The following is a 26172-nucleotide window of genomic DNA, read 5'->3' as shown; positions in this document are numbered from 1 at the left end:
CAAATTCTTATGCTATATACATCTACTAAATTAACATTCTTGTAGCACAATAATAACAAGGAACTTTTCTCAAGAATAGTGCTAGTGCTAGTGCTAGTGCTGTGGTAAATTCTAATTACTATTTGTTGGCTTTTAAGGCAGAGAAAAAACCCAGTTTAGTCATATGCAAAGCAAAATCTTATCCTTTATATTATCTTACCACCCCCATGAAGTTAATTCAACTTGACTTAAATATTTTCCTCATTAAAAAAATCTAAAAATGAAGTAAATAGTTTACATAAATTTTGCCTCAGTTAATGATAATTCCTTTATGATTGATTTCTAAAACAAATATTAGGGACCATACAAAGTACATTTAGAAGTTCTTTTAAAATGTTTGAAAATACTGCCTCAACAGAAGGTGATGGCTCCTGTTTGTCAATACCTTAAGGAATTATGTCTCAACAAATGATTAGACATGAATTTTTCAATCTGTGATGAAACTGAATCAAAGTTGATCAGAAGGAGAGTCAGAAATACAATGATCTCCCTCATAGATATCATATAAAAATAATAAGTATGCAACACTGGACAAAGGCAACAAATTTGAACATTTTTGTCTATACAAGTGATCTTAAAAACATAGGAGAAATTGAGGGGTGGGAGTATATCTTGTGATGTTGATATGGGAAAGAAGATATTCGATATTGAATATGTGTTAAGTTTTTTTGGTTTTATTTTGTTTGGCCAAACCCAGTCTTGCTTCTGAGTTCAGGGACTATTTCTGATGGGACACAGGAGACCATATATGGTGTTAAGGATTTAGATGTGGTCAGTTTCAAGCAAAGTAAGTGCCTTATTCACACTGTACTATTGCTCCAGCTGTTGGAATGTTATCATTAATAGCATTGTAGGTCACAATACTTCAATAAAAATAACTAGAATAAACTAGTTTCACATGCTTTTCTCAATTCCTTTTTTCAAAGTTCAGTGGCTTAACTCCATTTTGGTGATTTTGAATATAAAAATGATAGTAGTCCTGAATGCATGTTACTAAAGTGGTTTACAGGAAGTGGGCAACATCTATGGTGGGAGGAGATGTTCAATTGGGAGGATGAGGGAAACTAAAAGGTGGTAGTTTTATGTATACAAACCTATAAGCAACAGTACTATAAATCACAATAAAAATTTTTATATATACACATATATATGTAACTATAGTTATATACATATACATATATGTAAGTTCCTATTATAGAAGCAGACTAGTAAGTGAGAGGTGAATGGGGTGGGGAAGCATTGTTAAAGAGATAGTGAACACTGATGAAGGGATTGTTGTTAAAATATTGTTTTCCTGAAATCCAATTCTGGGTAGCTTTGTATTTTCATAGTACTAAATTTTAAAGAATAAAAATCTAAAATATTAAAATAAAAGTAAAAGATAAAGAAACAACCAATTAGAACCATTAAGGAGTTACTTTTAAAAATGCATGATTAAAAAAATAAATTAAGTAGAACTTCATCCATTATTGTTACACTAGCTAGGATTCTGGTGAGATCATGCTACTGTTGTTGACATGTAGATGGAAGCTATGAGCCTCAAGATACTGGTTATAGAAAATTACTACTATTGGGCTGAAGCAATAGCACAGTGGACAGTGTATTTGCTTTGCACACAGCCAACCTGAGATTGATCCCTGATATCATATATAGTCCCGAACCCTACGAGGAAGCATTTATGAGCACAGAGCCAGGAGTAACAACAGAAAAATTCCAGGTGTGCCCCACAGAAAATAAAATAAAATTGCTACTACTCTATTGATTATCAATTGTTATAATTCTTTGTACTTTTGCTGTGCATTCAATTTTAATAAAAATAATAAAAAGAGTTAACATAACATTTTTATAAAGTGGGTTTTTTTACTTTAGTTTGTTCGTTATATTCAATTGCAGTTGATATATTATGGATTATTGAGGTGTGAAAATGGTTTCAAATCATGTTTTCCAGGCTTCCTACCCCAACAGTGTACAAAACACACATCAGCATTGACTATGTAAGCCTTGTGTATTTATGAAAAGGCTATGTGCCTTTGTTTTGCTTCAATTATTATCAAAATGTAATTGGTAAGAATATCACACTTATTCTTCATTAGTAAAATAGGTCTTGTCCATTGAATACATAATACAATTATTTTATCATTATGTCATATGATTTGACAGTTTTACTGAGAAATATTTTAGCTAGATATAACTCTGTCAAACAGTACTTTTCTCATCATAGTCAGAGTTGATGTTGCTGAGTAGTTACCAATATAACATGAGAGTGCTATTCAAATTTCATAATTCTCAGACATAAAAATAGTTATGATTTTACATATCTAGTTTGTATGATAAATTCTTTAAAAATGTCCTAGGTACCTTATTTTAAATATGGAGTAAGTTGGATGATGACATAGATTAAAGCTTTTAACACTGTAAAGCTACAAAGAGTTTGAATTTAATTCATATCTAGAAAATAAACATAAAGGGACAATAGCACACATACTAGAAATATAAAGTCATAGGATGTGTCAAATGACTAGATTATAAAGGTGTGTTAAATAAAAATAATAATAGGTTCTTATATTTAATAATATTTAATAATTCACTAATTCTACTTGAAAGTAAAATTGTAAAATGATATTTTCAGGGAAGAATGAAGTGTTGAATAGTAAGTAGGCAATGCATACAGAGATATCCCAAAGCTTACATAACTCAGACAGAAGTGCAAATGTAGAAAAGTAGCAACAGAACAAAATAAATTATAATTCATGAATATGTTAAATGGCATTTTACAATGCTACTGTCATCATTATACTTAAAAATAATAGCAGCATAGATCGTTTTTTAAGTTATTAGTAAATAATATGGAACTGGCTTGAGTAAGAATAGGTGGCTAAAGTCAGAATGATGCTTTCTAATCACTTGCCAGAACAAGTCTAGTTCTACCACCACCTTCCAAAACTGTGGCATCCATATGGGTTGTAAGGCAGTAGACTATAACAGTGGTGAGAGAAGGCCAAAAAATGTTTAGGCATGTGTACTTCTAAGAAGCACACAAGAAGAACAATACAGTGAGGCTTAGTGCAACATGATTCTCTGTTACTGCATCAATATTGAGTCTTGGGACCCAAACCACAAGAATAATAATGTTTTGGGCAGGATGAGTATTTGGGGAGGCACACCTGGCAGTGCTCACATGTTGCTCCTGCCTGGCTCTGCGCTCAGAAATGGCACCTGACAGGCTCAGGGGAATATAAGGGATGTAGGGGATTGATTCCAGGGATAGGTTCCAGGTTGTCCACATGCAAGACAAATATCCTACCGCTCAAGCCCCAGAATGAGTATTTTTATTAAAACAAACAAACAACAACAACAAAAAATAAAACACCATATGAGGTACCATGTATTTTGGCCCAACTAATATCAGGCACAGATACTGAGATGAGGAAGAAAAGCATGTGCTATCATTTGTATCTGCAGAGTTTGGTTGCATTCTGATATTACCTGGATGTCAAAGCCCATTTTTGAATAATAAAAATAAATCAGAAAAAACAGGTCTGAGAAAATGTTACTCAAGTTAGAACTGACCTTTATTATTTCATTGAGTCAAGTGCTCTTCTTACCAGTTAGGGGTTTACCTTCTCTTAATAAGAATAACAAAGAAAGATATGAGAGAAGACCATGACAAATTCCAAACTTCACTATTATTTTACAATTTTGAAGAAGAAAATTGGGACTGAATATAAAATCCTTAGAGAAAATTGTCTTTAGTTCCTTTTAAAAATCTAAACATTAAAAAAAGCTGAACATTTGTAGGACATGGTGGGTTCATCCTACATAACTCCAGTTGATATGTATTGCTTGATAGGGAAAGATATGCTGATTAGTTATATTATAGAATGATTTTATTTAAGCCTAAAACAAGATTCCTCTATAATGTAATTTTATTTATATTCTCTTGTTGAGCACAGTGTAAAGAACTGCATGGTTAGTATTGACATTAACCAAGGATCATGTTTGAGTAGCTATCTGTGCAATTCCTTTCAAACTTGTCAACTTGTTGAATACTCACAATAATGTCAAATGAAAGATAATAATCACAATTTTCAAAGTTATAACAAAGGCTAGAAGTAACTAAGACATCTATCTAAAATAGAAATCTAAATGTGACAGCAACAAGCAAGACCAGAAATGTTTATTTCTAAAATATGATCTATTGTAACAATTGTTACAGGAGCTTAGTCTTTCAACTATATTTATTATACTTATTTTCCAAATAACTCTTACCAAGAAAGAAGATAATAAAAGTATAAAAATTTCTCAGATGTTTTGTTTTATTAACAAGAATTTTCTTTTATTTTTCTTTTCAAAATATTCTTTTCAAAAAATGTTAGCTTTAAAAATTACTTTAAAATACACAAGTCACTATGAATGACTGGATGTGCTTCATTTTATCACCTCCTCTACAAATTTAAATGGCAGTAAAACATATAAACTATAGGGGCTGGAGTGGTGGCGCAAGCAGTAAGGCTTCTGCCTTGCCCACGCTAGACTAGAACAGACTGCTTTTGATCCTCCGGCTTCCCATAGCCAGGAACGATTTCTGAGCGCATAGTCAGGAGTAACCACTTGGCATCAAAGGGTGTGGCCTCAAAAAACAAAGAAACAAACAAACAAAAAATGAAACAGTGGCCAAAGAGCTAGTTTAGCAGGTAGAGAACTTGCCTTGCATACAGACAACCCGGTTCCCACCCCCCTTCTTCCCTAACATATCAGGAACAATCTGAATTCAGAACTAGAAAAAAGGAATGACCACCACTTCTGTCCTCTTCAAAAGATAGTATTATATTTTAAAGTGATACAGTGATAATGCTTTTTTCTAAGTCAAGGATGGAACTTAAAATGCTTATACATAGTTACAAATGCTAATGGTGAAGAAAGATTTAAAAATCTTTGCAGACACAGTACATGAATCTACAAGGTTTGAAGTCATTACTTTTTGTTTGTTTTCTTGTTTTGCCACATCCGGTGATTCTCAGGAATCACTTCTCGCTTGGGGGACCATATGAGATGCTGGGAATGAACCAAGATCAGACCTTGGTCAGCTGCGTGCAAGGCAAATAAATGCCCTACCACTGTGCTATTGCTCCAGCCCCAAAGTCATTACTTTTTATCAATAATAATGGATGCCAAAATGATGGTATAATAGTTTAAACATATCAAGAATAATTTTAAATGTGTATTCCTATATCTAGGAAAACTATCAACCAATGTGATGAAAAATAAACATATTTTAGTAAATGCAAATACTCTGCAAGTATACTTCATCTTACTCTTTAATGTAAAAAATTAAGATTGCTTATAAAACCAGAAATAAAATAATAGAGAGCAATTCACATCAAATAAAAATAGCTAAAACAGGGATCCAGATAGATAGCACAGCGGTGTTTGCCTTGCAAGCAGCCGATCCAGGACCAAAGGTGGTTGGTTCAAATCTCGGTGTCCCATATGGTCCCCCATGCCTGCCAGGAGCTATTTCTGAGCAGACAGCCAGGAGTAACCCCTGAGCACCGCTGGGTGTGGCCCAAAAACCAAGAAAAAAAAAAGCTACAACAATAAAAGTGACAGTTCTATTACAGGTCTATTTTAAACTATAGATAAAAATTTAAAATTAGGGGCTGGAGTGGTGGTGCAAGGGTTAAAACATCTGCCTTGCCTGAACTAGCCTAGGATAAACTGTGGTTCAATCCCCCAGCATCTCATATGGTCCCCCAAGCCAGGAACGATTTCTGAGCTTATAACCAGGAGTAACTCCTGAGCATCACCGGGTGTGGCCCCAAAACAAAACAAAACAAAACAAAATTTAAAATTAAAGAGTTCTGAAAATATCTTTAAAAAATATAGGTTTTCTATGGTACACAACATGATTAAAAATCATTCATGGATGTTATCTTTCCTTCTCTTGAAAAAATTAATACACAATATTTTAATGTATAGCATAAATTTCATTTTGAAGAAATTCAGAGTGCATTTCAATTTATCATTAAAATTAATTCAGGTATATAAATGTAACATATCTCAAGTACAAACTCACAGGAAATGCATCAGTTACAATGGAATGATTTTACATTCATTGACCTTTTTTCCTAAATAAATACTTTATTCAAACTAGGCAATCACTCTACAGTCAGTAAGGTCACACTCTGATCCCACTTCCATTAAGAGGCATGGCTCTTTCAATTGCAATCAGAGACAATCTAATTTTGAGATCAGGAAGTTTCTCTTTCAAAAACAAGACAAAGCAAGAAGAATTAATAAAAAACTAAATCCTTACACTCTTTAAAGCATTTGAATGCTTAAGAGGTGCCTATAATATTGAATTGAGGAAAGTCTCCTAAAACCTAAAACTCTTTTCATTAAAAAAAAAAACACTCTTCATTTTATCCTATTTTTTCATATCTGGGGTTTTATTGGACAAATGTCTAAGTTTAAAAGGTTTTTTGTTCATTTGAACTTTCCTACCACCAGTGTTTCCCATTGCCCTCCTCCTCCACCCCCTGCCTGTCTTTGAGACAGGCATTCTATTTCTCTCTCTCACTATCCTTTTCATTGTTGTTGGTTATTGTTGTTGCAGTTATTTCTATTACTATTTCACCACTCTTTGTGGTAAGCTTCATATCATGAGCTGGTCTTTCCCTCCCTCATTTCTATTTTCCCTCAGTATTATTTCCTTACTCTATTTTATTTTTATTAAATCCACAGATGAGTGAGAATATTGTGTGTCTGTCTCTCTTTCTCTGACTCTTTTCACTCAGAATGTCTCCCTGCCCATCCAATGTCTAGGCAAATTTTATGACTTCATATTTTCTAACAGCTGTGTAGTATTTTATTGTGTAGATGTACCACAGTTTCCTTAAGTCAATCATTTTTTGCTGGGAATCTGGGTTAGAGGGCATTTTTGTTTTGTATTGTTGTGTGTTGGGGATATATCTCTAGAAGTGGTATTGCTAGATCAATTAGGAGCTTAATTTTCAGTTTTCTGATGATATCCAAATAGTTTTCCAGAAAGCTTGGGCCAGACGGCATTCCCTTTTCTCTCTGAATCCCTACCAACAATGTTTTTTTGTTTTGTTTTGTTTTGTTGTTGTTGTTTTTTGTTGTTGTTGTTGTTCTCTGTGATGCGTGCTGTCTCTGTGGCATGCGATGGTACCTCATTATTGTTTTGATTTGCATTTCCCTGATTAGTGATGTGGAGAATTTTTTCATGTGTCTTTTGACCATCTGTATTTCTTCTTTGAGGAAATGTCTGTTCATTTCTTCTCCCCATTTATTGATGGGGTTAGATTTTTTTTTCTTAAGTTCTGTAAGTACCTTGTATATCTTAGCTCCTTATTTGATTGGGATTGGGTGAATAGTTTCTCCTGTTCTGTGGGTGGCCTTTGGACAGTGGTATTTATTCTTTGAAGAGGTCTTTAGTCTTGATGACATGAAGCATTTTGCCTATGTTTCTTCTATATATCTTATATATTATATCAGATATAATATGAATATTCAGGTCTGAAATCAATGTCTTTGAGCAACACTTTGATTTGACCTTTCTGCAGGGCATTAAATGGAGTCCAAGTTTGCTTTTTTGCATGTGGCTGACCAGCTGTCCCAACACAACTTGTTAAAAACGCTTTCCTTGCTCCATTTTGCTTTTCTTGTCCCTTTATCAAATATTAATTGATTGTATGTCTGGGGAACATTCCTGAATACTCAGGTCTATTCCATTGATCTGAGGGTCTGGCTTTATTCCAATACCATGCTCTTTTAATGATTATTGCTTTGTAGTATAATTTAAAGTTGGGGAAAGTGATGCCTTTCATCTTTTTTCCCTGAGGGTTGCTTTAGCTATTCTTGGGTGTTTTTCATTCCAAATAAACTTGAGGAGTGTTTGATCCACTTCTTTGAAAAATGTCATGGGTGTCCTTAAAGAGATTACATTAAATATGCAAAATGCTTTAGGGAGTATTAAAATTTTAATGATGTTAAACCTCCCAGTCCATGAAAAGAATATATGTCTCCATTTCCTTGTGTCCTCTCAATTTCTTGAAGCAATATTTTGTTGTTTTCTTTGTACAAGTCCTTCATCTCTTTCGTTAAGTTGATTCCAAGGTATTTGAGTTTTTGTGGTACTATTGTAAATGGGGTTGCTTTTTAATGTATATTTCTTCTCTATAATTATTTGTGTGTAAGAGGGCCAGTGATTTGTATAGCAAAGTGTTAGCTACAAAATCATTGACTGTTCTTAAAGTCCACTACTTGCATTTCTTTTATCTGCTTTTAAACCAAGACAGTCTTATTTGTAAAATATATTCTATTTATCAAAAAAAAAAGTCCTCTAACATTTTTAAATTAGATCTTAGTGTGTAATATTTCAAAATTACTCAAAACTAAACTTGGTAATTTAATAAAATTGCCACATGGCATGATTTTTTAATTAACTCAGTTTATTTTTCCTTAGCTGTAATGTAAAATTTGTGTTCATACAAATAAATAGTGAAAGAAGACGGGTGGTGGAAACTTGGTAATAATTAAGACTGTCAGATGTATGGTTCTCATTAGAGTTTGTGGCTAAATTTAAACCTCTCTAAAAGCACTATAGCAAATCTCCTTATCATAATTGCCCAAAAAAAAAAGATCTTAAGGAGTCACGTGATGCTGCCTTCTTGAGTCTGTTTTGAAAGATGAGAATGGTTGGGTTTGGGAAGCTACAGTAGCCAAAGATTTTGAATAAAACTTCAATAGGTTTATTATTGTTTGGAGGCCATAGACCACATGGATTACTCCTGACTCTCTGCTCAGTGATCACTACACCAAATGCTCAGGGTATCCTAGTGGTACCAGGAATGAAACCCAGGCTAAATACAGGCAAGACAAAAACCTTAATGGCTATACCCTTTAGTCTACTTGATAGGTTTATCAAAGTATGTGATAAATATAGTGAATAGTTGTGGAGTCTACAACCTAATGTTTGCAAGTTATTCTGTTCTTTAAATCAATTCAGTAAGACTTTTTAGTGAAGATTTTCCACTATTTAGGAGTTAACATTCTTTTCTGGGATTTTCATAAGTCATAGCCATATTTTAGTTTTTAAAATAAGTCTTATTTTATAAAAATGAAATCTCAAATTCTGTGTTGGCTACTGTTATAGCCTATAGAGAGATAGTTAACTCTTTTTATCTCAATTGGAATTATAATCATCTGTGTAAAGTTGAGTTGAATGAATCCTTACTGTATTTTGTTTGTTATAGAAATGTCACAACTATCATCTATATACTTAGAAATTACCAATCTCCTAAGTAGATTTAACTAGATAGTAAGATTTACAGTACTTAAAATACATTTTAGTAAAAATGTATTTATTCCTTAGTGCTTGAATGTAGGAATCAAACTTTTTTTGAAAAAGTAATTATCACTCTTTTGAGAGCATAAGCAAAACATATAATATATAGAGTTTACTTAAGAATCCTCAAATTATTTTGGGGATACAGTAATATTGAAATAACCACTATTTCTCTTGGTAGGATCACATTAGGCTGCATTTCTTCTCTGCCTCTGGCCAACAAAATGCAAAGGAAAAATTATGCAGTACTATAGGCCTACTACACAGAATAATAATGTGATTCTTTAGGCTTTTCTAATAAGGAGAAAAACAATGGAAATAAACAAAAGTGTCCTTAAAAGTTATATGAAATTGTCACTATAATAAGATAAAAGACATGAGTCTCTTATTTTAAACATTTGAATCACAGTGAGATATGCAGTTGCAAAGTCGCTGTTTTGTTGCTGATAGTTGATGTTTCAGTCATACCATGTCCAACAACCTATCCATTTTCCAGTGTACATTTCCTGCATCAATGTCCTTGTTTCCTTCCCACCACCAACTCGGTCAGCCCTTATAGCAATTTTTCTTTACTCCTTCTCCTTCTCCTTCTCCTCCTCCTCCTCCTTCTCCTCCTCCTTCTCCTCCTCCTCCTCCTCCTCCTCCTCCTCCTCCTTCTCCTTCTCCTTCTCCTTCTCCTTCTCCTTCTCCTTCTCCTTCTTCTTCTTCTTCTTCTTCTTCTTCTTCTTCTTCTTCTTCTTCTTCTTCTTCTTCTTCTTCTTCTTCTTCTTCTTCTTCTTCTTCTTCTTCTTCTTCTTCTTCTTCTTCTTCTTCTTCTTCTTCTTCCTCCTCTATCCCTCTCTTACTCTACTTATATTCTTTCTTATCCCCCCCCACTTTTCCGTTTAGAAATGTGACTTAAAATACTGAAAGTATTATGTTTATCATCTTATCTCCTTTATCTACTTCTTATCCAGAGAAATAATTGTCTTAATGTTTCCTTCTTTATCATAATTTCTCTCATCAATTTTTGTGGCAACCTTCTTATGCTAAACCTATCCTCATTAATTTCAAGCTATGTTTTTAATATGCATTATGAATATGTAACCTGATCTTTGACTAACTTCATTCATCATTATACTCTGAATGTCTATCCATGTACACAAATTTCAGAATTTTATTTTTTCCTATCGGCTATGTAATATTCTATTGCATATACTGTTTATTCTTCATTTTTCTTGGCACTCAGGTTGTTTTCAGATTATTGCTATTGTAAATAGTGCTGCCATGAACATAAGAGTGCAGATGCTTTTTTTTCATTGTCTTTTTTGGGCCCTATGATATATTTCCAGGATTGCTGGATTGAAAAGAAGCTCAATTTCTAAATTTTAGAGGAATGCCCATATTGTTTATGAAAAAGGCAGGACCAGTGTATTTTCCCATCCAAAGTGATTGAGAGTAGCTTTCTTCCCACATCTGCACCAGTACTGGTTCTTGTCATTTTTATTTGTGTTCCAGTCTCTGTGATGTAAGATGATATCGTGTTGTTTTGATTTGCATTTCCTTGATGATTAATGATGTGGAACATTTTTATGTGCCTTTTGGTCATCTGTATTTCTTCTTTGAGGAAATTTTTATAACTCTCTTCTCATTTTTTGATGGGCTTGTATTTTTTCTTGTCAAGATCTAGCAATGTCTTATGTATCTTAGGGATCTTATATACCTTGTATATTGTATATGGGGATTTTATGAATAATATCTCCCATTCCCTGGGAGGTCTTTGTATCCTGATCATAGTTTCTGCTAAGAACCAGTCAAACTCCTTCAAAAGAATGTAGTGACACCATATTTTCCAGCGTATAAAACTACCGAGCATACAAGATGACTCCCTACTTTTCCTGTTAAAATATAGGGGTTGGGCTATATTTGCCATATAAGATTACCTCTCTTTTAACACTCACCAAATGGAAATTAAAAAACGTAAGAGAAAAAGAGTAGAACCCTCAAAGGTTAACAATATATGTTTAATAAAGCTAGACTTTGGAGTGTCAACAATCATTTTACTTTTGTCATGTATAGTGATTGTGATTTTTTTTTGGGGGGGGGGTCACACCCGCCAGTGCTCAGGGGTTACTTCTGGCTCTATGCTCAGAAATCACTCCTGGCAGGCTCAGGGGACCATATGGGATGCTGGGTTTCGAATAACTGTCCTTCTTCAGGCAAGGCAAATGCCTTACCTCCATGCTATCTCTCTGGCCCCAACTGTGATGTTTTTTAATTCTGATCTACATTGAGAGCACGGAGTGGGTGGCTCCTCCTAGAATATCTGGATGGGGTGCAGTGATTAATAGGACAGCTAGAGGGAAACAGAGTGCCTCCTCTGTGTCCCATAAAAGCTGAACAGAGGACTGAGTACTGGAAAGCCATATTCCCAGTGGCTGGATGAGATGAGGTACTCGGTAACTCAGCTCCTCTGTGTGCTCTGAAAGATGAATCAGGACAAGCAGAGGACTGAGTGATGAAGCCTGGCAGCTGGATGGGATGCAGATCACTCCTCCCTGAAGCTGGAGTAAGTTTCAGCATGCCATATACCAGCGTATAAGATGATCCACAACTTTTAAGAAGTTTTTCATGGATTTAAAAAGTAGCCCTATACACCAGAAAATATGGTATTTATCTTAGCTTCTACTTGCTTAGTCAGTAGTATGTCATCCTTGAAGATGCTGTTAGCTTCAATGTAGAGAGTTCTACCTAAGTTTTCCTCTATGCACCTATGATTTTAGGTATAATATAAAGCTCTTTAATTCATTTTGATTTGACTTTTGTGCATGGTGTTAGAAACAGGTTTTATAAATAAAACAGTTTTGGATTAAAATCAGACAACAGAAATATAAGTAGTTTATTTTAAGAACAGTCAGTGATTTTGTAGCCTGCCATTTTGCTATACAAATCAATGGCCTTCTATATACACAAGTAATAAAAGAAAAGATTAGACATTAAAAATCAATTTTATTCACAATATTACCACAGAAACCCAAATTCCTTGGATTCAACTTACCTAATGTGGTGAAAGATCTATACCAAGAGAACTACAAACACTGTTTCAAGAAATAACGAGAATAAATGAAAATACAATCCATGCTCATGGATTGGGAAGGTTATTAAAATGGTAGTAGTATTTAAAGCATTGTACAGATTTAGTGCAGTTAAATGTGAGTAACAATAAAATTCTTCAGTAAATTTAATTCAGAAGGACTTGATTTACTGAAGCATAATTGTAAGTATATTTGTTTTGCTTTGTTTTGGTTTTTGGGCCACACCCAGCGGTGCTCAGGGGTTACTCCTGGCTATCTGCTCAGAAATAGTTCCTGGCAGGCACGGGGGGACCATATGGGATGCTGCGATTCGAACCAATCACTTTAGGTTCTGGATCAGCTGCTTGCAAGGCAAACATCGCTGTGCTGTCTCTCCAGCCCCTGGATATTTTTAATGTAAGAGCCAGTGTACATATTTTAGTTTTGTTGTATCCATTATCACATTGTATACTTGCCTCATACTCATCTATATGATAAAATATCAATGGACTAGGGTTGTTCACAGTTTACTTTAAGTCAAAAGACATATTTTATAAAACTTATATCAAATTATAAGCAGATAATTACAAGGAATTTCAATTAGAAGTATTTTGACTTTATCAATTGTAATTGCAAAGGAAACTATGCATACTGAAAATAGGTTCTCATAATAATTTTAATGTAGAAATAAGAGTATTTTAATTTCAGGTCAAATCTAAAATATTACAAGTGTGATACTAATGGGTGAAACAAAAATATCACTAACAAATAAGATCTGACTCAATAGTAAAGTAATGTTAAACTTTAAGTAAATAAAATCACAATTTTATATAAGATTTCAAAAGATTCCAATTTATATGCTTACAAAGTTACAGTTTTGAAAGAATAAATATGTTAATTTTATAAATATCTATGGGAAAATTTGAGGTCAGTGAAGTTCTAAATGATACTTTCAAAATATTGAGATAACATTGACAAAAAGCAAAATATATTTAATGTGCACAGCATGATGATGTGAAAAATAAATACATTTTAACATGATCATTGTAACAAGAGATTCTAGTTTTAACTTTGCCTTACTAAATGTGCATAGTTTAAAATAACACAAAACATTTGATATCTATTAAGTGAAATAATAAAAAATAACTGTACTCACCATGTTACACAGTAGATCTCCTGAAAAAGTTATCTTATAATTAAAAATTTGACTTGCTTTAACCATCATATTTCAATTTTTCCCATTTTTCAAATTCTAGGAACCACATACATTTTACTACCATTACTGTTGAGTTTAAATCTATAAGTGATATCTACCAGACCATTAATCTTTCTTAACCTGTTCCACTTCATTTAGCATAATGCCCATATATCAAATGACAGACTTTCTTGCTTTTTTAAGTTTAATAGTATCCCATTGTTCTTTTTTTAGTTTGGGAATTATATTGAATATGTTAAATATTCCTCAATATGTTCTTGGGGTTTACTTCCTGTGATACTTGGATTGTGAAGACCATGTGTCACAAAAGATTTACCTGACCTGTTGTATGCAGCTCATATGCTTAGTCCCTTGAGCTATCTCAAGTTTTTAAAAGGCTAAATATGTGTTTATTATTTGCCATTTGTATTAAAAATAGAATTAAAAAATAGAAGCTATGCTGGAAGAAAATATATCAACATTGGGCTTGCATAGTTACAAATAAAAATGACTATTTGCAGTTATTCATCTCCTTTATTTTCTACTTAATGCAATATCTAAACAAAGGCCATATTACAAAATACAGACTAACAGATAAAATTAATTTATTTTCCTAGTAGTAACTATTTTATTCAGACCAAAACATTAATTGCATCTTTCCCTTCTATTAATTCAATTTTGTAAAGCTCATGATAGTCTTTTCTCCAAATGGTTGGAAATATAAAAGTTTCAAATTGTATTGATAACAATTGATACACTCTGATTCAGTAGGTTAAAAACTTTATTGTACTCCAACAACTCTAATGTACTCCAAGAACTCTAATTCCAGAGGTCTGACTGAGACAACTGCAACTGACAAGAACTTCTAGAAACATAATGAAACACTCTATCTTGGGCTTCATCCTAGAATGGGTGAAAACACCAAGACCACCAATTACAGAAGACTGATTAAAACAACAATGTTGGAACAGAACATCTAAAACCACAAAGAATGATTCTATTCTAGACTCCATAATATGACTTGTGCAAATACCAAGATCTCTAGCTACAGAGGCCTGATTTTATCATCCACGACTGAGCAGAAAGTTTCCAGACACCACAAAGGACCTAGGGAAAAGTAAAAGAGCATGTACGAAGCCTGTAGTTATTCCCATAACAGTATGCTTCAAGGGTGAAGAAACCTGTTCTCTTAGGCTAAGGGAGTTCCTTTTCTAATCTCTCAATATTTAACTGTGCCTTTGCAAAAGAGGGGTGAAAAAGGAAGCACAGTCTTTTTTTTTTCTTTTCTTTTTATTTTGGGCTTGTGATTATTGCTTGTATTGTGGTGGTGGTTTTTGGGTTTTTTTTTTTTTGTCGTAGTTTTGAGTTTTTTATTTATTTGTTTTCTTGTTTGTATTTTTTCCTAATTTTCATTTTATTTTTTGTCTTTTTGTGATGTTTTTCTTCCTTATCCCCTTTCTTCTCTTAAATTGATACTTATAACCTTCTAGATGAATCCCTCTGGGTTTGTTTGTTTTTTGCTTTTTTGGGGGGGAGTTTTCTTGTTTTTTCGCTTTTTGTTTTGTTTTTGTTTTTATTTTTATTTCCCTTCAAACAGAACCACATAACTTGAATCATCTTGTTATGCCCCATAAACTGAGGGAAAAAAATAGATGGTACCAAAACTGAACAGTTGTATGAACATTGAGTAGAAAAACAAATAAATGATCAGTCTTAAACACCAAATCCAAAGCCAACGACAACAGAATCTATACCCATTTTACAACAAACTAGACACAGAATGAACCACTTATACTTGCAGCTTGGAGGGCAAAGGAGGGGATGTAGGATGCATGCTGGGAACAGGGTTGGAGGGAGGGCATCACTGGTGGTGGGAATGCCCTGTGTTCAATGCCGCTATGTACCTAAAATATTACTGTGAAAGATTTTTAATCCATTTTGGTCACAATAAAAATTATTAATAAAAAACTTTATTGTACTCATCTTTCAATTTTGTATCAACTCTAATAGGTAATTTCTATAGCCAGACATTTTAGCATATTTATCTTCTAATCAAAAGAAATGATCAATAAAATAATAAGAATTTTATCTTACAATTAAAATAAATAAAGAAATAAAAAGTAAGTTAAAAACATAGTATATATTTATATAGAGAGATATATAAGTTTGAATTGTGATACATAAGTACATATATTGACACATTTGGCCAATATATTGAATACATATATATTTACAGAATTTGTCATACCTGTAGTCAACTGCTTCATAATAGTAAGCCTACTTGAAAAGTTTAATATTATATATAGCTTTTCCATGCCTACTGTTAGATTTTTTTAAAAGACCTCTCATGTTCTACTTTGACAGACTAGCCCACTCAGTTAAATCATTATGTTTTCACACAATGAATAAAGCAAATTTAAGGTTTTCACTTATTTTGTTTTATACAAAGTAAAAACTGAAAGGAAGCACACTTACCTCATACTGCTATGCATGTGACAAATTGTCACTTTTTTTTACACACTGCCCTTGTCACTGTTTCTCAATATGGTTCTCCCTGTGCTTAAAAATTGTGGGGTGGGAGGATATAGCCATCTTTAGGCTGTCTGAATATAGTAAATGAGTCTGTGCTCATTTTTCCAAAAATGATCATGCTACCATACAATTACAAGGTAGTTGATGTACAAGATGCTCCTCTTGTCAGATTATAAACATCAAATCTCTTCGCAGGTTCACAACCATTGAGTAAAAAAATAGATTCACAATGTATTTCTTTTTTATAAACACCTAATTTACTAAAAATAAAAAGGAAATGAGTCATTTTTTTACTATCCTATAATAAACATCCTACACAACACACACACACATACACACACACACATCCTAAAATCCAGAAATCACAGGCTAAGTTTGGAAACCTGAATAAGCAGATGCTAGACTAAATTTAATGGAGCCCTCATACACAAGTCTTGAACCTTGTTCTGTACTGTTAGCATATCTTCTGATTTTTGGCAAGATCTCCAGGTAGGATAAACAGAGGCAGAATTTATAGTGAAAGTACTTTCAGTCTTCTACACTAATGACAAGAGCTCTTAAAGAGCACTTTTGTTGCTGTTTATATCCAAGACACTTGAGTCAAAAGGACCAACATTAAGTACTGAGAATTGATAACATAGTCTTCATTATTTCACAAGATCTGTTTATTGAGGACTCTTGAATATCAGGCATTGATTTACAAATTCTGTGATGGTCCTACATCTGAGTCTTATGTAGTTATTCAAAGAGCTATTCAATTCCTTGCTAAAGCCTTGCCGGCAAGTTATGTGTTGACTATATTATGTACTCCTCAGCACATGCAGTTTAAAATTTCTGTGAAACCATGAAAGCAAAAGCACAGAGACACAACAGCACAGTGCTAATAAATACATGTAAGGGGCAGTAATAGCATAGCTAGGGTTAAAATATTTTTTTTAATTCACAAATCAAAGACTAGAGAATCAAAAGACTTTGAAAGTCCAGATAATTCAATAATCTGAGTGCACAATTTGAATTCAGGGGACTCTCCCTGGCACCACATGATCACCTAAGCACTCCAAAAAACCACCGAGCAAAGTAGCACCTGAATACCACCAGGTGTGGTTCCACACAAACAAAAAATAGTTCAAGATTTTATTACTAAATCAATTTTTAGAATGATAATTTAAAAATAAATAAAGCAACAGCAATCAAAAAAGAACATAAGAACATTTCATAGTAAATTCAGTCTGGGCTATTTTGGGCATTTCCAAACATTTCACATTTTAATTGGCTTAACAGGTAGATAATTTGAAGACTACAAATCACATTCACTTAATCTTGTATTGATTGCCTAAGATGTTTTCTGTTACTATGACTACTCTAATCAATTAATTCTTGCAAGTAGAAAGACAATTTTCTCTTTCTCTTGTCTTTGTAAGCAAACCTGGATGCTTGGTTTCTATTGAAAATATTTGTTGTCATCTCTTATTCATAAAACAACTAAATATAGTTAAATGTGTAATATCTTTCATTCTGTAAGAAAAATTTGAATTCTCTAATCAAGAATTCAAAATTGCTTAGTACAGTACCATGAACAGATTATCAGTTTGTGGTGTGTTGATCCCCACCTTACTTTTCAGTACAATATTTTCCCTTGGCCTCAGTACAGTGAATTTGAAATCTTGCATTCTATTCAAGAACGTTACTTGCAGGGCTTGAGAAATAACATAGTGGGTAGGACATTTGCCTTGCACGTGGGTGGCCAACCAAGGTTCAATGCCTGGCATACCCTATGGTCCCTGTGCTTGCTAGGAGTAATTTCTGAGTGCAGAGCCAGGAGAAATCCCTGAGGGCTGCTTGATGTGGCCCCCAAACAAACAAAAAGAATGTAACTCGCACAAAAAAAGTAAGTGTTCAAATAAAACTACAACATGTAAATAGAACTAGAGGACAAAATGATGAGTGTAGTTATTCCAAAGGAAGTTGACATACAGATATCTCTATGTAATGGTATGGAACAAAAAATGTACAAATTTAGTAGAATAACATAAAAAATTAGTAAAATAGAGAAATGAACCTATCTAGGTATTAAGGAGCATTAAGAGGAATCCCTGAAATATTGGTAGTAAAAAAAAAAGGTGAGTAGTCATATTGGGTATACTTTGGGAACAATATCTGCATAAAACTATTAACAGTATTGTAAATCATGGTGCATTAATAAAGGGTGAGGAAGTTACTATTTCAAAACCATAAAAAAGTTAGAAAGTTACAAGCCAACTTAATTAGAACTGCACAATCCCAATAAAGTTCACTTTGATTTAAATGTTAGACTTTAAAATGAAAGAAAGGAGTTATTTTAATGAAAGCCAATTTTCTCTTCCTTAGGCACAGCATTGGGAATGATAGAAATGATTTATTTATTTGTGATTTTGTTTGTTTTGGGTTTGAGGCCACACCTGGAAATGTCAGGGATTATTCCTGGTTCTGCACTCAGAAATTACTTCTGTTGGTCCTCAGGAGACTAGAGGAATGCTGTGGATCAAACCTGGGTTGGCCATGTGCAAGGCAAATGCCATACCAAGTGTACTGTCACTATAGCTCCTGGAGCCATAGAAATATGTTGAATATACATTTGAATTAGAAGGAAAAGGATGGGGCCTGGAGAGATAGCACAGCGGTGTTTGCCTTGCAAGCAGCTGATCCAGGACCTAAGGTGGTTGGATTGAATCCCGGTGTCCCATATGGTCCCTCGTGCCTGCCAGGAGCTATTTCTGAGCAGACAGCCAGGAGTAACCCCTGAGCACCGCCCAGTGTGGCCCAAAACCGAAAAAAAGAAAAAAAGAAGGAAAAGGATGAGTTCTAAAGATGACAACATGGAGCTAGTGAGATAATACCAAAAGGAATTAATGTTCCCTTCCTTAATCACTTTGAGTCCTGAGAGAAAAGAAAGGAACTGGGACATGAATAGGAATAATAATAAAATAATGGTTTCTATGCAGCAGCATACATTCCAGCTGGAAATATTATCTCATTTTCTAGACTGAAGCACAGAGTGAACTGATAATAGTTCCCTTTGTGTTTCCTCAGCACTTAAAGATTTCTGATAACAGGGTAGGTACCAAAAATCCAAATTGTCATTTTTTTCTCCTGCAATAACTTTACCACATTACAAACTAAGAATTTTATGGTGTATATATGTATATCTTTAACTGCAGAGAGGGTTAGGTTAAATAAGAACAACAATCACAGTAGGCTTGGATGCAATTTTATATTAAACAACATGGTTATTGATAAAGAAATTATTTACAAAGTAAACATCACTGTTGGAGATGTGGCAGAATTGGGACTAATTCAACATGATATATTCAACTCCAAGCATATGTTAACCTAAACCTTCTGCTCATTCTTATAAATATTTGTATGAGGGAAATAAAAAAAGTATTACTCTCAATGATACAGGAACAAGGCTGACTCATCATAAAGAAGTCAGAAAATCTGCATTAAAAAATCCTATGCAAGAATAAAAGACCTGTGTTCTTATTCACCCCTGAGGCAAAACTCAAATGGTTAAGGTGACCTGCTATTAGAGAAGTGGCCCAATGTAACCATCAATTTAGATTCCTAAGCATAAAACATAAATTACTACAGAGCAGATATTTGTTATAATTTGGATATTCACCTTGAACTTTTAAAAAGTATTTTTTAATCCCCTAAAAATTAAATTTTTATAGTCTAAACTACCATCCAAATGGATAACAGATATATAAGTAACTATTTTAAAAGAAAGTTGCTTTCAGTGGAAAAATTACAAAAAATTTATTGACTGTTACCTTGCAATTATTTATTTAAAATTATTTAAAATTTATCTTGAACATACAAATAATCAGTTTTTAATATCACTCAAGGGAAGCAAAGAAAGTGAGAGCCACAGGTTGGGGAAAGTGAACGCTGGTGGAAGATTGGTTTTGAAACATTGCATATCTGAAACCTGATTATGAATAGCATTGTAATTTTACAGTGACAAAATAAAATTATATATAAAATTAAATTTAAAAATATATCTGCCTGGGGCTGAAGCTGTGGCACAGCGGTAGGGTGTCTGCCTTGCATGTGCTAACCTAGAATGGACCATGGTTAGATCCCCCGGAGTCCCATATAGTCCCCCAAGCCAGGAGGGATTTCTGAGTACATTGCCAGAAGTAACCCTTGAATGCTGAGCATCACTAGGTGTGGCCCACAAACCAAAAAAATACTATATATGTATTTATTTGAAAATCTTTTTTAAGTTTATGACACACATGTTCTTGAGTCCATGCACCTGGTACCAATATGCACATGTAATCTGCATCTCCTGCTTGAGATGTGTACTTTCTTACTCTCATAGTGCTTTGTATACCCTGGCCTCCAACGGTTTTGGGAGAAGCTATATCTCTTTGGGGGGGGGTTGGGTCACACTTAGCAGCGCTCAGGGTTACTCCTGGCTCTATGCTCAGAAATCACTCCTGCAGGCTTAGGGGACTATATGGGATGCCGGGATTCGAACCACCATCCTTCTGCATGCAAGGCAAACACCCTACCTCCATGCTATCTCTCCGGCCCCAAGAAGCTTTATCTCTTAATCACACTAATCAATCACTTTCTTATCCTCTCCCTCCCTTTCCTCAATACTAAATACAACTAGTTTTTGATACAAAAAATATTTTTTTCTAAATATCCAAAGCTAATACAAAGTTGCTAAAATTATAGATAAAAATAATTTTAAAAAATGAAGATTATAAAATAAATATCTCAAGTCATTAGTCATACATGTTTTAGGCATTTGTAAAGATTTGTGTCAAGTGTCATTAACTCCAACTTTCACATTTTCATACCTTCCACTTTTTCTTGTATTTTTTTATCAATTATTGAGTTAATATTTGTTCCTGAAAACTATTTTAAGTAAGATTTTTTTTGATATTTTTAGCACATTAGGTTTAAGAAGTCAAACACTGGAGATTAAGAAACTAGATAATTTAGCAATCTTTACCTGAAGGCCTTCAATAGCCAATCGTAGCATGCTTGGTGTAAGTTTAGAAGCTTGCTTAAAGGTGAAATTACTCCAATCTATGATCAAAACAAATCCATTCACTTGAAGTTCTGGATCTTCAATCATAGCTTCTAAAGAAAGTAAGATCGCACGCAAAATATCCACCAATGTGTACCTGCCAGAGTCAAAAAATAACTCATTAAATTTGACAGCAAGTTTTGAAGAATATATAAAAAGTCTCTAGCAATATAAGATTATATAAGATGTTTTAAGGACTGCTCTAGAAACCACTTTTTAAAGGAAGGTTTAGTTTTATGTGCTCAGACAACACATTAAACCTTATCATGAATTCTACAAAAGCAAAATGCAGAGCTTTTGAATTCTTGTCTTTTTCGTATTTTCAATCACTTCCCTTTATCTCAGTCTTCCTATGATTATATCTAATTTCAACTATGAATAACTCGATATGATTCTTTAATATAATTTAATAATATTTAAGGCTAACATTTTAGATTTCATAATTTAAAAACTGCTATTTGTAGAATTCTCAATAAACAAAATGTTATAGCTGAACAGTGTTGTTTAAAAAATTTCACCAAGTTTTAATTGTTTGTACTAAACTTGATCATAGAAGTAGAAAAGAAGTAAAGGTGAGATAGACAAAAAATCCATAATAAACAAAGGGAAAGTGTAGCTGCCAATTTCAATATGAAGCAGGTTATAATACTTTCAGGGTGAGTCTGCATAGTTTTCTGCTTTACAACTTAGTGACTTATAGAGTATATAAACATAATAAATGCCCTAAACTTCCTATAACGTAAGACTAGAATACAATTAATGGTACATAATTTAGTTATTTGAAAATGAGTGCAAAAAGGAGCCACATTTGAGAAGTGCTTATTAGGTAAACTTTTGTAATAAGAAGTAGTGATTAAAGTAGAGAAAATAGAAATAGAAAATAGAAATGAGACATACTTTAGTTTCAGAGCCTAAGTGATATATATATATATATATCATTTAAATCAATAATGAAAAAAGATATAAATTGGCATAGGATTGGAATATACTATTTATATAAATCATTAACTTTACAAAATTTTCCAATAATCTCAACTTTTGGTAAATTGTATTTCAAGTCTTGTTTCTCCTAATGCAGATGTTCATAAAAACAAGATACATAATGCTTGGGGGAAAAGTATTATTTATTAGTAAATCAGTTGCATTTAGAAGTGATGGGATCATTGGGAAGAGTGTTAAACAGAACATATCAGAGAGAAGCTCTACTTTTTATTTTTAAAAACATCTGTAGGCAAATAACGAAAGCACAGTAATTTAAAAAGGAAAAGTCAATCAGCAATTGATCTTCAGGTGATTCCTCACTTTTCCTAGGTCTCATTTCCACATCTATAAAATGACTCATATTGAAACAAAATCATGTTTGGATCCCATTAACTAAGCACAGCTTCATAATCTCTTCTCTGTCCCTCACAAACTATGTACTTGGACATGTCACAGATGTGTAACTGAGGCCTGTTCTCTCTCCTTTTTTTTTTTTTTTTTTTTTTTTTTTTTTTTTTTTTTGGTTTTGGGGCCACACCAGGTAGGTGATGCTCAGGGGTTACTCCTGGATATACGCTCAGAAGTCACTCCTGGCTTGGAGGACCATATGGGACGCCAGGGGATCAAACCGCGGTCCGTCCTAGGTTGGCGCTTGCAAGGCAGTTACCTTACCTCTAGCGCCACCGCGCCGGCTCCAAAGTTTGTTCTCTTATATGAGTGAAAGAAAGCAACAATACTGATCACACTACATCTTAGCAGTAGTGGCCAAGCAAGTGGGAAGAAGGGATAGAAGGCTAGTTGTTAAAGACACTTCAGATAAAAGCATTTGCACAATTATAAGTATACAGCAGGTATTCATTAAATATTGGCTGCAATATACATATAGCATACTTTTTCTTGTAATTACAGACATGGTGTACCAGGTAGGTAAAATCAGAACAGAAGAATATTTGTACATTTTAGTTTAAAATTTAGTGATGACCTTTATAAAAACTTTTTGCAACTGTAAATAGTAAATATTAAGACAGTATTTCTAAGCTGCTGCAGGAAAGTTATTTTATAAGCCTAAGAAGAGAGCATCCCCTCAAACTTCTTCAATACATAAAGTAATATAATTATAATTATATTATTTGTCTTTAAACTGTAATTTTTGGGGCCAGAGTGATAGCATAGCAGGTAAGGCATTTGATTTGCATGTGGTCAACCTGGGTTTGAACCTCAATATCCTTTATGGGGTCCCCTGAATTACTTCCAGGAGTAATTCCTCAGTGCAGGGCCAGAAGAAAGCCCTTGGCATTGCCAGACATGACCCCAAAACAAAAATAAAATTGTAATCTTTGTACACTTAAATCAAGTCACATTATTATTGGATTACTTCTATCTTGGGTTTTTTTCGGGGACCACACACAACAGTGAATTATTCCTGGTTCTGCTCTTAGGAATTACTTCTGGTTGTGTTCAGATGACCATATGATATACCAGGAATGAAACTTTGGTTATCATATGCAAGGAAATTCACTACCTGTTGTACAATTGCTCTGGTCCATGGATTATATCTTTTTCAAAGGTTATGGCCTGTATAGAATTATCACGCAAAACCTATAAACACAGACTAGACAATTAAATTAAGGTTTTATAAAGGTTGTCTTTGTTTTGGTTAAAATGTAGATCTCTCTCTAAAATATTATTTGATGGGCTGGCGGAGTAGTACAGCAGGTAGAATGCTTGCCTTGTATATGGTAACACAAGTGCAATCCTCAGCATAAATGTGGTCTCCATACTTTTGCCAGGAGTGATTGCTGAATCAGGAGTAAGCCCTGAGAACCTCCAGATGTAGCCTCCACCCGACAAAAAGTAATTTATTTGAATTTCTAAAATTTATAATAGGATCACAAAGACCATTGGAAATAAAAATGACTAACAGAGTTTTCCATTTACAAAAGTAATTCATATGTCATCTATAATAGCATTTATGTTCAAGTGTCCAATCATGTGAAAAGAACATTAAGTAAAATTTAAGTTTGAAATAAACTTTTGAATAATGATTCACTATATGAAGTAAAAATAAGTCATCATACTAGTAAGGATTAAAGACAAAAATAAGCTTCACATGTTAATTATAGTTTTCAAATGATCTAAATCAAGAGAAATTGATATACATTTCATTATTTAAGAAGTAATAAAATAAGGTAAATTCCAGAATGGTCAATAAAGAAAATGTTTAGAAAAATCCTGGAAATTATATCCAAGTTTCTTACTTTATATTGTGCTCCGGAAAATAGAATCAAGTAGTCTTTAAATGAATTATATTAACTCTAACATTTAATAAAATTAAGATATGCTAACTTAATTTCATTAAAAAGGAAGGATTAAAATCACTCTTGATATGCCTTTCCTCTATGGTCAAATGTCAGTTCACTAGTATTCACAGCTCTGCAAGGCTACTCATCCCTAAGCAGAACAACATTAAACAATATCTTACTAAGGTCTGTGTAATTTATTCCAAAGAAATGATACGTTTTTATAGTTTTATCTTTTAGGACTCCACTATCATTCTTTGAATTTGTTTTTAACTGTTGAAATACAAATGAGAGGTTACTTTAATAAAGCACATGCTCATGTTTGGAACTTACACTTCAGTCACTGAAGCACCATCATTACTATTCTTCCTTTGTGTCTTGGAAGAAAGCCATAAATAACAAACTAGCACATTAATGCATCTCCTGACTCCTGATTGTGCTTCTCAGAATAGCATTAAGTAAAGTTTGAATCTGAAATCAACTTGGAGACGATGATGCATAGCATGCAGTAAGAAGAATAATGACTCCAGTAAGGAATTTTACAATAGAAACTCTAGATACTGTATATCATGTCTCTTAAATTAAATCAAATGTAAAAACTATGTGGATAATTGTTTAACTCCATATTTCCTGTTTTGCACCTATGTAGTGAAGATCAGGGAAGCTTTTTGTGTAAGTGGTCACACAAGTTTTGGGGGCTTTCTGGCGTATATTTCTCTCATGGATTTCACAGCCTTTTTACTTTATTAAGGACAATGTGTCCAAAGAGAAACCTTAATCACAAAACAGTCATTTTCCCCCCTACACTCTCTAACCCTTTTCTTGAAGTTTGGTAAAGAAAAACATTGAAAACTGGCATCTTGATATGAAATTTAGCAGCACAACAGCAAACAATTTCTCTGTCACTAAATCAATCAGCCATTATTAAATTCTTCATTAAAGCTGCTCCCACCCTTCAGTTTTCATTAAGACATGTTTCTTAATGTCTCAAGATCTCTACATTAGAAAGATGTCAGGGGAAGAAACATAGAGAAGAATTAACTTTAGAAATGCCACAGGGTATCATTAGTTCTAAATTTGATGAACCCATCTAAGCATTTTATGTTTCCTGATTGGCAATAATAGAAATATTATGTACACCAGTTAAGATTTCCAGAGTAATTTTAAATGTATTATCTTAATTTCAAGACAAATTCAAGGTATCTCAGCTGGCTTTGTTACTATTATTTTGGATATGAAGACATAGATGATGACTCAGAGAATTATAAAGATTAAACACAAGACTTCACAGAACGGAAACAGTTTGCCTGAACCACATGTAAAGGTTGCTTACCAGACATGCCAGTCTTTTGGATAAGACACAACCCAGTCCTCTCTACTCCTTAGAGATTTCTATACCTTGAACATAGTTTGATGAACAGCTGTTCTTTTCATAATTTTGTGATATAATGTGTGTCTAAAGATAGATCACAAAGTTAGTACTCACATGGACCCATGTCAAGTACCAGCTCAGCTCCAAACTAACCCACAAGGGAGATTTTTACCAAGGAAAAGCAACAGGACAAAATATAAGAGTTGAGCAGGAAATAAGCTATATTTACAAATGCTGAAGAAAA

The 26172-nt window shown here is 33.5% G+C and overlaps 1 protein-coding gene across 2 annotated transcripts in view; it reads right to left on the bottom strand.

The window, feature by feature from the left end:
- CLVS2 (clavesin 2) overlaps window positions 1-26172 on the bottom strand; it is a 57621-nt gene that overhangs the window by 23344 nt on the left and 8105 nt on the right. For both annotated transcript variants that reach the window (XM_049771133.1, XM_049771134.1), the window contains exon 3: window positions 21198-21372. In XM_049771133.1, the coding sequence (XP_049627090.1) occupies window positions 21198-21372 (175 nt within the window). The remainder of the gene's footprint in view (window positions 1-21197; window positions 21373-26172) is intronic.

Source organism: Suncus etruscus, chromosome 4 (assembly GCF_024139225.1).
Source record: "Suncus etruscus isolate mSunEtr1 chromosome 4, mSunEtr1.pri.cur, whole genome shotgun sequence".
NCBI lineage: Eukaryota > Metazoa > Chordata > Mammalia > Eulipotyphla > Soricidae > Suncus > Suncus etruscus.
Note: the sequence above shows the minus strand (reverse complement) of the source record. Positions and strands in the feature narration are given on the sequence as shown.